General features: G+C 40.3%; 2 protein-coding genes across 4 annotated transcripts in view; one reads left to right on the forward strand and one right to left on the reverse strand.

Moving 5' to 3' along the window:
• The window catches only part of wwtr1 (WW domain containing transcription regulator 1), a 41,668-nt gene extending 29,661 nt beyond the window's left edge, over positions 1–12,007 (forward strand). The window contains exons 4-7 of one of the 3 annotated variants that reach the window (XM_017717855.2): positions 1,952–2,214; positions 6,328–6,452; positions 7,812–7,924; positions 9,617–12,007. In XM_017717855.2, coding sequence (XP_017573344.2) covers positions 1,952–2,214; positions 6,328–6,452; positions 7,812–7,924; positions 9,617–9,798 — 683 coding nt within the window. In that variant the 3' untranslated portion in view covers positions 9,799–12,007. Of the gene's footprint in view, positions 1–1,951; positions 2,215–6,324; positions 6,453–7,811; positions 7,925–9,616 lie in introns of all 3 variants that reach the window. The other 2 variants (XM_017717853.2, XM_017717856.2) reach the window with 2 other exon arrangements.
• A 1,392-nt stretch (positions 12,008–13,399) lies between these two features.
• On the reverse strand, positions 13,400–15,725 carry tm4sf4 (transmembrane 4 L six family member 4). The gene is made up of 5 exons (XM_017717871.2): positions 15,440–15,725; positions 15,031–15,120; positions 14,616–14,755; positions 14,189–14,372; positions 13,400–13,861 (listed from the first exon to the last, which is right to left on the reverse strand). Exons 1-5 carry the CDS (start codon positions 15,611–15,613, stop codon positions 13,850–13,852), a joined length of 600 nt encoding a protein of 199 aa, XP_017573360.1. The 5' UTR covers positions 15,614–15,725; the 3' UTR covers positions 13,400–13,849.
• Positions 15,726–16,204: the final 479 nt, after the last annotated feature.

Genomic DNA, 16,204 nt, shown 5'->3' on the forward strand with positions numbered 1-16,204 from the left:
AAGTCTTCTGGTCATAATGTACAGACCTTTTTTTTAAAAAAATTTTTTTATACACCTTTACAATATTTTTTTCTAGTGCAGATTCTAGCGCTATGTTAGCGCCAAGCTAACAAAGATTCACTTGAACTCTTTTTGGGCCTTTTAAATTAAACATGTTTTATTTTAGGCTTGTAACTGCCATTTACTAAATGTTGCCTTCAAGTTTTGGGTTCAAGTGATATGATAAGAAAATTTAAGACACAGTTTTGTTCCGTTGACTTACTGTTACAAGTTCACTTCACTCAGAATTTTAAGGTAGCAAGTAGGGCTGGGCAATAAAATGATAACGATAATTATCGCAATATAACTCTTCCTCGATAGAGCGATTATAAGGGTTTGATAAATTTTCAATATAGTACACCATTCTCACACTCCCACGTTCAGCAACAGACCTGGTGGTGTTTTCACTGCAAGGGGAGTGACACTACTCTGCTGTCGGCAGGAGAGGATGCACTTCCGAGTTTATCGACATGATTAGAGAGCAAGGGGGCGATGAGTGAACTGAGTCTTTAGAAACGCCTGGAACATGGAGTTATACCTTCCATGTTTGAGTGGAGCGACCGGCGATCTGTTCTCCTGTGACCAAGTGTGAGTGATGAGATCAGTGGCGTAGCTGTACTGACCTACAGTGAACTCACTTCTTTACTATCATCCTAACAAGCTTTAGCAGCATTAAATCATGTCTGCACCACACAACCCCAAAGTGTGTTACACCGTTCAGTCATATTTTAGTATTAGTGCATTCCCAAGCAACAAAAATGAAAGAAAGAAGTGGGTTCATGTGAGTTACAGCCCTGAGTTAAACGAAAGTAAACTGAGGAAGCTGTGAGGCATTGGAAAGTGGGAGAGCGCCATCTTTCCAGACTAGTTTTTTTGCAGCTGGCTAACTTGAACATGGCGAATTGATGATATTGTGGATCAAACAAAAAAAGTGAATTCAGTTTAAACGTAGCTAAAAGGATACTCTGGTATGAGAGATTCACACTGCAGTTAATGCTTTTTGCACAGCGAGCGTCGGATATATTTTGCGGTTCATCCCTTAAACTACTAAATAGTTTACACCATAATAGAGAAATCCAGACTTCTGCTAGCTGGTGTCTGAATGATGCGATGTTTAGCACTGTCGTTGGCCACTTGTTTTAGCTTTTGTAATGGGATAGCCGAGCACTCGTCACCAGACAGCTAAAACAATCTTTTCTTTCTTAAATGATGACTATTACAAAAACTGTGACTGTGCTTTTCCAGCTGATAAAAACAGCTCACTAGAAACTTTCTTCCACTCTCCTATGACAGATTTGTTGGACTGATTGGTTTTCCTATCGCTTCAATGCAGAATGCTGGTATTGAATAGCACAGCATTGAAAGTCTTTTGCTATCAACTACCCCCAGGAAGTATATATTATTATAGTGTTCCACTATACTTAAATCTGTGCTTTAGCTCCTTGCCTGTTCACATCTGCAGTGCTGTTTAGAGTAAGTGGGCCTGCTGTTTGTGTGGGAGTGCATAGCTGCCCTGATCCAGTCCAATCCTGCTGTGCAGGCTGGACTTTGTCTTCTTCCTGGAGCCATTATGTGTGTGTGCATGTGTAAGCAAGTGAGGAAACTGTCTGAAGAAGAGCTTTGCGTCATCTTTAACGGTAAACACTCCTTGTGCTGACAGTGTCTGGGAGCCGTCTTAGTGTGTGTGCGTCTCTGTTGTGTGCCGAGGCGCCTCAGGTCATCTCTGGATCATCTTTCTTTGTCCATAACTACTTTCTCACTTTTTCACTGGTGTGCAGTGACGGTGAGTGGCTCTTCTGACGTCCACTGCTCCCTTGAAATTTCCTGTGATGTCTCCAGTAAACAGCCAAGAGTCAACAGCCAACCCTGTGCACAAAATGTCATTTAAAGTTCATTTTGTGTCTCCTCACAGTGATGTCACAGCATCAGCACCACCAACAGCATCTCCAGCATGTCCAGCAGCAGCAGCAGCAGCAGCAGGCACAGGTGCAGGCCCAGTCTCAGGCCCTTGGCTCCAGTGGCTCTGTTCCCCAGCAGCAGAGCACTCAGCCTGGCATGATGAACATGGCTAACTCCCTGAGTGCACAGCAGCAACACCAGCAGAAGATGAGACTGCAGCGCATTCAGTTGGAGAGGGAGCGCATTCAGAGGAGGCAGGAAGAACTGATGAGACAGGTGAGGATAAGATTGTGTATGTGTGACTTTGTATGTATGTATGTATGTATGTGTATATACATATGTGTATAATATGTGTATAACCTATATTCAGTTGAATACACTACAAAGACAAGATATTTAATTCAAATGGATAAACTTCATTGTTTTTTGCAAATATTCACCCATTTTGAATTTGATGCCTGCAACACGTTCCAAAGAAGTTGGGACAGGGGCAACAAAAGACTGGGAAAGTTGAGGAATGCTCAAAAAACACCTGTTTGGAACATTCCACAGGTGAACAGGTTTATTGGTAACAGTGTGTTACATGATTGGGTATAAAGGGAGCATCCCTGAAAGGCTCAGTCATTCACAAGCAAGGATGTGAACAATTGCGTGAGCAAATAGTCCAACAGTTTAAGAACAATGTTTTTCAACATGCAATTGCAAGGAATTTAGGGATTTCATCATCTACAGTCCATAATATAATCAAAAGATTCAGAGAATCTGGAGAAATCTCTGCAAGTAAGCGGCAAGGCAGAAAACCATCATTGAATACCCGTGACCTTCAATCCCTCAGGCAGCACTGCATTAAAAACTGACATCATTCGGTAACGGATATTATCACATGGGCTCAGGAACACTTCAGAAAACCACTGTCAGTGCACACAGTTTGTCTCACCATCTACAAGTGCAAGTTAAAACTCTGCCATGCAAAGCGAAAGCCACATATCAACAACACCCAGAAATGCCGCCGGCTTCTCTGGGCCGAGCTCATCTGACACAAAGTGGAAAAGTGTCCTGTGGTCTGACGAGTCCATATTTCAAATTGTTTTTGGAAATCATGGACATCGGGCCAAAGAGGAAAAGGACTGTCTGGATTGTTATCAGCGCAAAGATCAAATGCCAGAATCTCTGATTGTATGGGGGTGTGTTAGTGCCCATAGCATGGGTAACTTGCACATCTGTGAAGGCACCATTAATGCTGAAAGGAACATACAGGATTTTGAGCTGCCATCCAAGCAACATCTTTTTCAGGGATGTCCCTGCTTATTTCAGCCAGACGATGCCAAGCCACATTCTGCACGTTACAGCAGCGTGGCTTCATAGTAAAAGAGTGCAGGTACTAGACTGGCCTGCCTGCAGTCAAGACCTGTCTTCCATTGGAAATGTGTGGCACCTTATGAAGCACAAAATACGATAACGGAGACCCCGGACTGTTGAGCAACTGAAGTCGTACATCAAGCAAGAATGGGAAAGAATTGCACATTCAAAGCTTCAACAATTAGTGTCCTCAGTTCCCAAACGCTTATTGAGTGTTGTTAAAAGGAAATGTGATGTAACACAGTGGTAAACATGTCCATGTCCCAACTTCTTTGGAATGTGTTGCAGATATCAAATTCAAAATGAGTGAATATTTGCAAAAAACAATAAAGTTTATCCATTTAAACATTAAATATCTTGTCTTTGTAGTGTATTCAGTTGAATGTAGGTTAAATCATCGTATGGAATTGGGGTTGTGTGTGTGTGTGTGTATGTATGTATGTATGTATGTATGTGTGTATATGTATGTGTGTATATGTATGTGTGTGTGTGTGTGTATATATATATATATATATATATATATATATATATATATATATATATATATATATATATATATATATATATATATATAATATAATATATTATATATTATATTATATTATAATTATACACACTACACTATCCCATATATATATACTACACCAACCATATATATATGTGCGTGTGTTTGTGTGTGTGTGTTTGTTTTTGTTTGTTTGTTTTCATAGGTGTTCTTGACAAAATTTTTTGATTTCATATGGTAACGAGAGAAACAAAGAGGTTACCTTTGGATACAATGTGGGGACCAATAAAATAATTATTACTCTATAGAATTTTACACTTCACTCATGCAACTGGTTATAAAGGCTTGTGCTTTGATGGATGAAAAACATGCATCTAGCACAGCTGAAAAACTAAAACACTGATGAAAATGGAACAGCTTTATTGTTTTTAAGAATAATTTATAGAAGCCTGCTGTTTGTGCTAGTCCCATAAAATACAGATGTGGGATATATGTATGTATATGTATATTCTGTCATTGTATAGTAACCAAAAATATTGAGGCTCTTTTAAGCCAAAGAGTGGGATGTCTTTCTCTACTCCCTACACTTTTGATAAGTACACTGTTTGTGTTGGTGTGCTTCACACACTTTGAGTTCATGTTATCAGACAACATGCAATGCCTGGAAAGGGGGTGGCTTAGAGTCTGAGGGAGAAAAGCACAGAGCCCCATCCAATAAAAACATGTGAGCCACATGCCTTTTGTTTGGAGAGTCAGTGCTACCCCTCTGCTGTGTGCTCTGCAGGCATCCTGTTGAAGTCTCCCCTCTGTTTATGCAGCCCAGGACAGGAGAGACCTAATCGCAATCACTTAGTCAGTCATCTTTCCTTTCCTTTCCTCCCTCTTTCTCCTTGCTAACACTTGTTCCTAACAGCAGCAATGTGTCTAAGTTATTTCCAGAGAAGGTTGTGAGTGAAAAAGGCCTTGTTTGTGTTAACTTTCTACCTCGACTTGAACCCCTCACCCTCACTGGCCACAAGGGTTGGGTAATCTGTTTTGGTGCCCCCTGGTGGTCTGGTGGTGGGTACATTTTGTTCTTGCTGCACCTGGTGCACAGCACTAGCCCATAACAGAGAAACAGGGCAGATTTACATGACGAGTGTTTATACTGAGCATCAGTGATTTGTCAGTGGGACTGTTTATGAAAAGGCTGCCAAATTGGCAGTCTGTGAGGTCCTGTAGTGTTAACTCACACCGAAGATGTTTAGCTCACCCAGACGTTCTTTGGATGTATTTTTACATACTACACCAAGGCAAATTTTTTCTTTTTAGACAGAGAACTTTCCACAAAAGCTTTTTTGAGAGTGGGAGAGAGAGCGAGAGAAGGGAGAGGGAAGGTGAAAACATCTGTGTTTTTTCCTGGCCTGTCTATGTTAAAATTGATGAGTCAGTCAAGTCATGTCAACTTTTGGCACTGGAAGATTTCCACTGTTTTTTTTTTTTTTTTTTTTTCCTCAGGACTGCAGTCCTGCAGCTGTTCATCTAGTGGCCTACGCCCTAAAAACATAGCACTGAGTTCAATTAAAGCACATTCACAAATGGTGCCATGAAACACATTTTCACAGTCACTGTTCCTGCATAGCAGGGACATGAAATTTTCTGCTCTCAGACTTTGCAGCCCAAAATCCTGTTACATAAATATGTTTTGTCTGTTGTGAGAATTCATCCTTATCTTAAACTGACACTTTACAATGGCATGTGCTGCAGGACAGATGCAATATATGAGCTGGTAAGGGAAATTTACCTGGACTGCTGCATACCTGCCATGAGTCAGCCAGGCTGAGAGCCCAAGGTGACATGGAGATCCTGTTACCTGCAGAGATGTACATACACATAGACACATACTGCTCTCTTGTGAACTGATTGGTTGAAAACACCCTCTGAGCTGCAGGGTCAGCTCAGAGTCTGTCTCTAAATATTTGATAAAATTGTTGTCATCATGCATGCTTTTACAGCAAATGATGCTTTGGACTCTAAAATTGTTCTAAGCTGCTTCTCTTTCTGGGTCGCGGGTGGGGGCGGGGCGTGGGCAATGGCGCCCATCCCAGCCGTCATTGGGCGAAAGGCAGGATACACACTGGACATGTCACCAGTCCATCGCAGGGTAGACAGACAGACACATTCACACCTAGGGGCAATTTAGCATGTCCAAATGGCCTGACTGCATGTCTTTGGACTCTGGGAGGAAACCAGTGAACCCGGAGGAAACCCACGCAGACACGGGGAAAACATGTAAACTCCACACAGAGAGGACCGTGGTCGCCTGACCGGGGACTCGAACCATGGCCCTCCTTGCTGTGAGGTGACCGGGCTACCCACCATGCCAATGTTGTTTTTAATGGTTTAAAATCTTCTAAACACATTTCTGAACACCAATTAGCAAAATATGAGGATGCTAAAGTTGAGCTTGTGCTGTGTAAAAGTAAGTTAGACAGATTCATATCATGCATTGAAACCAGGTTACAGTGTTTCTTTTCCCTCAGGAGGTGGCGCTCTGTAGACAGATGCCCATGGACTCAGACAACATGGCGTCCGTGGCTCCTGCCATCAATCCAGCTCCGATGAACCAGGGCAGCATGCCTAGCAGTGGCTCAGACCCTTTCCTGAACAGGCAAGCTTTGTTTCTTATCAAATCTTTAAGTTGGTCTTTCAGACAGTTATGTTTCTGCTGGTAATGCTGTGCTACATCCACACTAGACATAGCTAGGCAACAAAATGATAGATTTCCCAATCCCATTTATTCCTTTCACCTCTACCCCTTGTTTTTGAATGTCACCATAACCCCTTGGAACTGAGTTACAAGGGATAGTGGTTGAAATCTTGCTATATGAAATGGGACCCTGAAATAAACAAAAATTAAAAAAAAAAAAAAACATGGCTTCAGAACAAAACATTAACAGCTACTAGCGCTACACTGTAGGCGTTCCGGCCCGTCTTCAGTGACAGCAGAAGATGTTAAAGTTCAGCTCCTCACTGCTGGGCTTTAGTTACATTTAGGGAATCATGAGCTTTCAAAGAGGGGGGCAATTATTTATCACCCACCGATAATTCTTTGGTTATATGAAGCTGAAATCAGATATTCACTAGCTTCTTGTTCGAATTTTCCTGTTCCACCTTAAATGGTGCAGCAGTTATGTTCTGGCGCTTCAGGCGTCAACACTGCTGGACTATTTAAGGTGTAATGGGAAAGTTAGCTAGCTAGCTACCGAGACATTACCATGCTATTACCGATTTTTGTGCTTGTTATGAAGAAAACAACCATGATGCATTGAAACGACATTAAACTGAGATAATACATGGTTATTGTAATTTTTTAATGGAGAAAATACATTTGTGGCTTTTACCTGGTTGCTTGAGCAGCCATCTTGACAGTTTTTCTTTTTTTGTTCGATAACATTCAGTTTGGAGTCTCTGAAAAACCTCTGTTTGGAGGGCCATGTAACCCTAACACTTTGCCGTTTCCCTCTATCTTAACAATAATTGGGAAACCCTGACCCTAGACACGAATGTGCAAAACAGAGGGCTGAGGGCTAAGGGGTAGGGGGAGGGCTGAAATGGGATTGGGCCCAAGTGTCTTTTGGGATCGTCAGTGAATCAAATTTTCTTCTGTGCTCTCGGAGTATGTTCCAAGTCAGAGTGTTCCAGTGAAAGCCATCCACTTCCTATAAAGCTTCTCATTCAGACCTAATGCTGAATCTGGCCTACTTCTTCTAGCTCTGTGCTCCAGGCTTTAAAACTGTGGACTATTCCTCAGTGTACACTGCTACAGCCACACTAGCCTCTTTCATGGCCTTTCTAGTGTATGGGGAAGTTTTGATGCTTGACTGGACTTGGCAGAAATACTAACGAGGGGAGAGGGCTCTGTGGAGTAGTTGTCAGAGGACAAGTGGCTATGAGACTGGTCATGACAATTGTTTCTTGTTGTTTAGTGAATGCTTCTCCCACCCTCTCCCCACTTCCTCCTCCACAGTGGACCATACCACTCACGTGAGCAGAGCACAGACAGTGGCCTGGGCTTGGGCTGCTATAGCATCCCCACTACTCCTGAGGACTTCCTCAACAACATGGAGGAGATGGACACAGGTAAAGTGAATTGTATCAAATGTAGTCATCAATGTAGTCTCTCACCATAAGTTAATTTGAAAAGTGTGTGCATGTATGTATATGTGTTTATGTATGTGTGTATATATAAATATATATATATATATATATATACACACACACACACACACACACACACACACACACACACACACACACACACAGTGGTACTTGAAACTTTGTTAACCCTTTAGAATTTTCTATATTTCTGCATAAATAGACCTAAAACATCATCAGATTTTCACACAAGTCCTAAAAGAAGATGAAGAGAACCCAGTTAAACAAATGACACAAAAATATTATACTTGATCATTTGTTTATTGAGGAAAATGATCCAGTATTACATATTTGTGAGTGGCAAAAGTATGTGAACCTGTAGGATTAGCAGTTAATTTGAAGGTGAATTTGGAGTCAGGTGGGATGACAATCAGGTGTGAGTGGGCAACCTATTTTGTTTAAAGAACAGGAAGTGTATCATGGCCTGAACAAAGGAGATTTCTGAGGACCTCAGAAAAAGAGTTGTTGATGCTCATCAGGCTGGAAAAGGTTACAGAACCATCTCTAAAGAGTTTGGACTCCACCAATCCAGTCAGACAGATTGTGTACAAATGGAGGAAATTCAAGACCATTGTTTCCCTCCCCAGGAGTGGTCGACCAACAAAGATCACTCCAAGAGCAAGGCATGTAATAGTTGGCAAGGTCACAAAGGACCCCAGAGTAACTTCTAAGCAACTGAAGGCCTCTCTCACATTGGCTAATGTTAATGTTCATGAGTCCACCATCAGGAGAACACTGAACAACAATGGTTTGCATTGCAGGGTTGCAAGGAGAAAGCCACTGCTCTCCAAAAAGAACATTGCCGCTCATCTGCAGTTTGCTAAAGATCACGTGGACAAGCCAGAAGGCTATTGGAAGAATGTTTTGTGGACAGATGAGACCAAAATAGAACCTTTTGGTTTAAATGAAGTGTTATGTTTGGAAATAGAAAAAACACTGCATTTCTGCATAAGAATCTTATCCCATCTGTGAAACATAGTGGTGGTAGTATCATGGTTTCTGCATGTTTTGCTGCATCTAGGCCAGGACGGCTTGCCATCATTGATGGAACAATCATTTCTGAAATATATCAGAGAATTCTAAAGGAAAATTTCAGGACATCTGTCCATGAAATGAATCTCAAGATAAAGTGGGTCATGCAGCAAGATAATGACCCTAAGCACACAAGTCGTTCTACCCAAGAATGGTTAATGAAGAATAAAGTTAATGTTCTGGAATGGCCAAGTCAAAGTCCTGACCTTAATCCCATCGAAGTGTTGTGGAAGGACCTAAAGCGAGCAGTTAATGTGAGGAAACCCACCAACATCCCAGAGTTGAAGCTGTTCTGGTCCGAGGAATTGGCTAAAATTCCTCCAAGCCGGTGTGCAGGACTGATCAACAGTTAGCGGAAACGTACTTTTGCCTCTCGCAAATGTAATATTGTAATATTGGATCATTTTCCTCAATGAACCAAAGACCAAGTATAATATTTTTGTGTCATTTGTTTAACTGGGTTCTCTTTATCTACTTTTAGGATTTGTATGAAAATCTGATGTTTTAGGACATTTCATATGGTTTTATAAGCAAAGGCAAAGGGAATTTGAGACTAACCAAACTGGCTTTCACCTCTATCTGTAGGAGACAGCATGGTGCCAGTCAACATGAACGTGCCTCAGCAAAGCCGGTTCCCTGACTTCCTTGACTCCATGCCAGGCACAAATGTAGACCTGGGCACTCTGGAGGGCACAGACCTCATGCCCATCCTCAACGATGTGGAGTCTGTCCTGAACAAGAATGAGCCCTTTCTCACCTGGCTCTAAAGTTGTGCCAGGCCAAAGAAAGGCTAAGGACTTTTAGCACCTGTGCTACCTTTATGGATTTTAATTCAATCAGTCTCTCCCAGCTCTCTTATTTGTAACATGTCTATTTTGCTCCATTTCTGACCACTCCTGGTCACTGAAATTTTCTCTGAAATACTGAGCAAAGAGGGCAATATAAACCAAAGTGTTCAGCCTAAGAACAACAAAAAAAAGAGCATGTGTCAATCAAATTTGTTCAGGTAGAGTGTGCTTAATAGAACAAAAGTTGGATTGTTTTGTATATACTGTAGGATAAAGTAGAGTTTTACCTCCACTGTGTGTAGGTCGATCAAATATGCCATTCCTCTGTCTATGGACATGAATGGGAAATGTGGTTATTCATAGAGTGAGTGTGGCTGTCAGGTGGTGTTCAGTGACACTTGATGGCCACCAGCAGAGGGAGCTACTGTCTCCGCTATAAAATGGAGAGTGTATAGGCTTCAGTGATGTTGGCAGAAACATCAGCCAATTCAACATTGGGGTGCTTTATTGTTCAACTAAGCGGCCTTATGAACAAAGTTGGTTTCCTTTTCTTTACAGATACCAAATATGTTTCCTACTGTATTCATCATGACTCTAAAAGCTTTAAGTTGTGACTTTGTAGTCAGTTAAATTTTTAAAGAAGCAATAATTTGTCTGCATTTCCAAGTTTGTATTCAAGCTGATTACCGTTAGCTAGTGTATCAAGTAAGCTCATGCCTCTGAAATGCGACAGTGTGCATTTGTAGACATCCATTTTATACCATGTACTTTTTATGTACTGCTACAGTATTCCTTTTTTAAACTGTAATATACCCTAGATGTGTCACTTGGCATCTGGTGCATTTTATGACTTTTGATATAGAGTTTGCATTTTAGTATTTATCAAGAGCTATGATTTTTATTAGAGTTTTAGATTTTTTTTATGAAATTGAAATTTCAAAGCACTACAAATCAGTGAGGGATTGAGTTAGATCTTAAATGTTGAAGTTAAGATTTTCATATAAGGTTCCTGCTTTGTGTGTCTTCACTGTACTGTGAGGCTTTCTGATGGTCTTTGGCATAGTAGGACCTGCCTCCAGTGCAGTGGTGAACAGTTTTCCATAGTATCTGCAGGGAGTATGCAACAAAATAGTATTTTCTAAAGCCAGAGATTATTGAGTCTGAGTTTGGGGGATTGAAAGAACACTCAAACTGGATCAGCATGGGTGAAAAGATGATCTTGCTTTGTTTCTTAAGCCCAACTGATCCAGTGACATTTTCTATATCAGCCTAATGTTTTTGTATTGGATGTTAAATAAATTGTTTTCTATTCCTAGCTTTGGTGGCATGTAGACCCACCATATAGTGACTAAGCAGCATATTGTTATTTTGTATACTGGTGACAGTGAGGGGGGTGGGGGGTGAGAGGTGAATCTGTGGGGTTTTGGTAGGGAGTAATTGTAGGTCAAACTGAGCTCATGACATCCTTCAGACAGGATCGAATGGTTAAGTACTGGGTAAGAAGAGTGAGTACATGCAGGAACCCAGATGTCCCCTTTCTTCAGCGTCTCACTTTGTGAAACAGTTTTGAGCCTTTGGTCAACAGCTGAGCAGTTGAGTTCCTTCATAACAAAGAGCAGCTACTGAGTGGCTTCCAAGTAGTTCCAAGTAATGAGGTGTTATTCCAGGGCTCTAAAGCAGAGGATGCTTGAGGATTAAGGGAGATTGTGGCATACAGGTCATCAATGGGCATGGTGTTCGCATCTGATCATCTGACCATGTTAAAGCAATACATTTTCGTGATGTGTCTTTCAGAGTGAACATGGGTATGAAAATGAATAAAGGCCACAGTCTGAGTGGCCATGAAACGTGGTGTGGAACACGTTGTTTTTGAGTAGTTTATTGAGTGGTATGGAATTGGCAGTTTTCTGTAGCATTATGTTTAACATGGTTGTATAGCACGCTGCTTAGCAACAGTAGCATGGGGAGGTTTTGTTAGAATCCAGGGTATGTGGACATTAAAAGCATGCTGGTTAAAAGCATGTTGTGGCTCGGAAAACCCACATACACACTGAAACAAAATGGCAGTTTACTGTATTTGGGGGAAGTATGGAGATGATTCTGAGATCTATAACCTCACAAAGAAATATCTGACGATGACGTGTAACTTCTTGAGGAAAAAAAAATAAATGGTGTTACCACAAATGGATTGTATTTGTGTATGTTTTGCTGTTTTAAAGTCAACCTGAAGTATGCCTACAGTACCTTGTACCTTGGCTGTTCATGTACCTAGTAACATTAAGCACAATTCACCTTATCATGCTGCCCAAAAGACGATTGTTTTTTCGTGTAATCTTCATGAGAGAATGATGCGTTCACTCGAAAACGTTTTCACGGGGTTGAGGGGAAAATCATACTAACCAACAATATCTTGTACCACCCCTCTCCCCCCTCCCGGCCACATCCCACCCCTACAGTCGTCATCATCGTCATCATCAACATCTACATCATTAACAGCTACTCCAGATAGGGTTGCGGTACGCAATCTGGATTAGCAGCACGGAAGAAAAATTGCTGATTCACATTTGACTTTATTTACTGTTCAGGCTCAAAGGCTTTAATGTGCTTAATTTAAAGGGCTTTAATTCATACTAGCATGCTTTGCATATATATTCTATAATGCCCCGCCCCAAAGTTATTTTCTATTGCTGTTGTTATACTACTGTCCTCCAGAGGGCACCATAATCATGTATATGCCGGTGAAGTCCCCATGTGAATTAAAGTTGAAGCAAAGCGTTTTTGAACAGGATCTCAAAGTAAAATGCATTGAATGTTTGCACATAAAAGTCTAATCAACATACTGTTTTATGGCCGGTTATCATAGTTACTTTTGTCACATGCAGTTTAAGCACTTTGTTCAGACAATGAATAACTCACCATTTCATCTGCTGAGAGGTCATGTGCTGTCTATTATTATGCAGTCTCCTGCTAACAAAGAATATCTTGCCATTGATTAAAGGCCTAATGAAGACCACACATTTTGCTGCTGAGCTTCCCATAAATGTTTTCTATGGTGCAATACTGGCAGTGTGCCTTCTGTCATAAAGAGGAACATCATTGCCCTTGTAAAATCGAATAATAAAACAGCAACACAAAGGCTTAACTGTAAGGGACAAGGGAAAAAGTCAATATTTACATAGTGTAGCTGGCTAACAGTGTTTTGCTTATTGATATGAATAGTGTGGAACAAAGTTTTAAAATTACAATCATTAATCAAATTAGAAAGCCCAGTTCCAGTAACTCGGTCATTAGAACGTGCTTAGATTCTATTTTTGAAAGCGTATTTCATAGTAATACATATAAGATTTTCCAAAGCTTTTAAAGACTAAGTAGTGTCTTTTGTGTAGTCAGAATCTACTGAAGATGGCCAGATGATTTTTTTTTGTTGTTGTTTTTTTTCTTCTCAAAATTCAGGCCTTTGGAGGAATCCCCCAAAGGGACTACCACATCCTGTCCTATCACTCTGCTTCTCTGGCACTACTGTTTCCTGTTTTGCCTGAAGAACAAGACTTGATGAGTGAAAATGAAGACAATCTCTATGTTTTACTTTTTATTCATTTTTATTACTGAAGAATATATTTGGTACCAGGTATTCAAACAAATGTATAATTTTCACATTCTATAATATTAGTGTCAGTACATACAGCAATTTCACATACAGCAAGTGCTGTCATTCTGTGTAAAAAGCAGCGTATAAATTAGATTCCAAATACTTTTGCAGTTTTTAAAAAAAAAGCAAACAAAAATCAAAATGATAGGGATTTTAAAAAAAATATTTAAAATGAATATTAGAATTCTCTTTTGCCTTCATTAGCTTTCTCTTTTGCCTCAAGCAAAATATGCACATGAATAGAGGGGAGATATAAGAGAATGAACAATATGAACAGTATAAATAGAAAACTGGACTTGGAAGGGAAAGTGGGGGAGAAAAACATTTAACATTGTTATTAACATATTATTCTCATGTTAAATCTTGTTACTTCTGAAGGCTTTAATCTCCACCCTGTGGGAGAAAAGATAAAAAAGTCTGTTTGAGTCAGTGCACAACAACGTCACAAAAAAATCTATCGGCTGTACAGTAGCAGCCTTGTACATGACCTGTACAGTTAACTGAAAAAAGTTGTTTTGATACTGTTGGTTTTGCTGTGTAACTGTTAATGATAAATGTACACTATCTAATACAGGAAGACCTCTAAGCTTGTATGTAACCAAGAGAATCAAAGCAACTTTTCTGTTTTGTGTACCTGTGCCATTGCGTAGAGGCTTAGGTACAGGTGTGTCTCTTTAGATCTTCATAAGTAGTAACAGATTGCTAAGTGTTTCATCTTACCCCACAGCATCCACAGCAATCTCCACAGACTGTTCCAATCAGGCCGTTGATGACCTGGAACCCACACAGCACCACCTGTACCAAGCCCATAATCAGCAGCATGGAGAAGAGCGTCAAATGCCATGTCACAATTCCTGAAGGCTCCAAGCACAGTTCCCACAGAGTGTGGTTGCCCAGGTAGTTACTAAAAGAATAAAACAGGCATTTAGAAAAAAAGAGAAAATAAAATTCTCCAAAAATATCTTACAGTTATGTATGTCTGAGCCAGAGGTGTCAGTATGAATTAATAGTAATTACAAATATTAAAGTAAATACAAACTATTTTCAGAATTAAAAAATTCAGAGTAAAAACAGTTTTTCTGTTTTTGACATCATTTGAAACTACCTGTTACCCTACATTACTACTGTTACTGTTTAATGTACTTACCCGTCAACGAATGGGTACACATATGAGCCATTGATAAGTGTTAAACACTTGGGTCCCCGATTGATGGCAGCCGCTGACACAATGAAAGAATAACCAGCTCCCAGAAGCCCCACTCCAGCAAAGATGACAGAAAAGAACATCTAGAGAGAAATTAAAAAACAGACAATAAGCTACCAGAAAAGCCAGTCATTGATGACAGAAAAGCTTTGTGTGTCAGTTTCTCCAGACCTAAATTAAGCCTAAGCCTGCACTTAACAGAGTTAATAATGGTGATTTCTAAAGCATCATGTGAACAGTGAACCCTTGGCATCTGAGTAGTTTTGCCTAAGTGTGGTTTTTCGCAGCTGAGTGAGTGGGCAAGTGATGGTGAGAAGTGGGTTTGTCAGGGAGATAGAGAGAGTGAGAGACTCCTCACCGCAAATCTTTTTCCACAGCTCTCATTGCCACAGCAGCCACAGCAGTCATTGTTCTTCATGCCCAGGAAGACTAGCGCTGGAAAGATCATCTTTAAATAAAAAAAGATAGAAGATAGAAAGTAAAAAAGTAGAAAGTAGAAAGAGTAGAAAAAGTAGAAAGTAGAAAAGATAGAAAGTAAAAAAAGAGAATAAACACAACATTTTGAAATCATTCAAGTTAACACTGGCTTCAGACAGAATGTAATTTTGTTTTTCTTTTTTTTCCTAAAAACTGTACAATTTGATAATTATCATTTATCTACTATGCACTTTTTCTTCATGCAGATTTATATGACTGGAAAAGACCTGTTTGCTAATACTTTTACAGCAAATCCCAACATTTTTTTTTTAACAGATCAGCTCACTCACCAGTACACCAGAGCCCAGTATTCCTCCAAAGTACCAGACCTCATCCGTAATGTTTTCATTCTTTGCAGCAGGTTTGCCTCCAGGGAAGAAGAGCAGGATGTTGCAGAGGACACAAAGGATAGCCAGAGGAATTAGGGTGATCCCCAAGCACCTAGCAAAACTCCCAGAACACATGTTTCAGTTTTTTTTCAAGCTGTAATCAATGACAGTCCAAGATTGTCCAAATGTCTGTTCTATCCCAGGGTCCTCTTCAGTTTCTGGTACCTGTTTGTCTGAGGTATGTTGTATGCTTGTGTGAATATATATACCATCGCAGTGTGATGTCACCACTTCCATGAGAGATTTACCGTTGCACTATGACAACGATCTGTCTGTTAATGTTCTACCACTGTGGGTCCCTGCCCTCTCACTGGTCACTCTGCTTTGTTCTGCTATTTTAGTGGGTGCTCATCTCAACTTTAAGACTGTTTGACACTCATTTAGCAAAATTCCTTTTGGGGTGAGAGATACGGAGTTAGCCCATAATTCTTATTGGCACAGATAGCAGTTGTTCAAGGTGACAAATGCAGGCCTTAAATCTAGTGGTGGACGAAATACACAAACCATGTATTTGAGTTAAAGTAGAGTTAAAATATTACTCCAGTAAAAGTAGAAGTTCCTGCATTTAGACTTCCACTTGAGTAAAAGTACTAAAGTATTTACCTTCAAATGTACTTCAGTATTGAAAGTAAAAGTACTAAAAGATTAATTATGGCTCTAATGTCC

The sequence above is a fragment of the Pygocentrus nattereri genome, chromosome 15 (assembly GCF_015220715.1).
Source record: "Pygocentrus nattereri isolate fPygNat1 chromosome 15, fPygNat1.pri, whole genome shotgun sequence".
NCBI classification, from domain to species: Eukaryota; Metazoa; Chordata; class Actinopteri; order Characiformes; family Serrasalmidae; genus Pygocentrus; species Pygocentrus nattereri.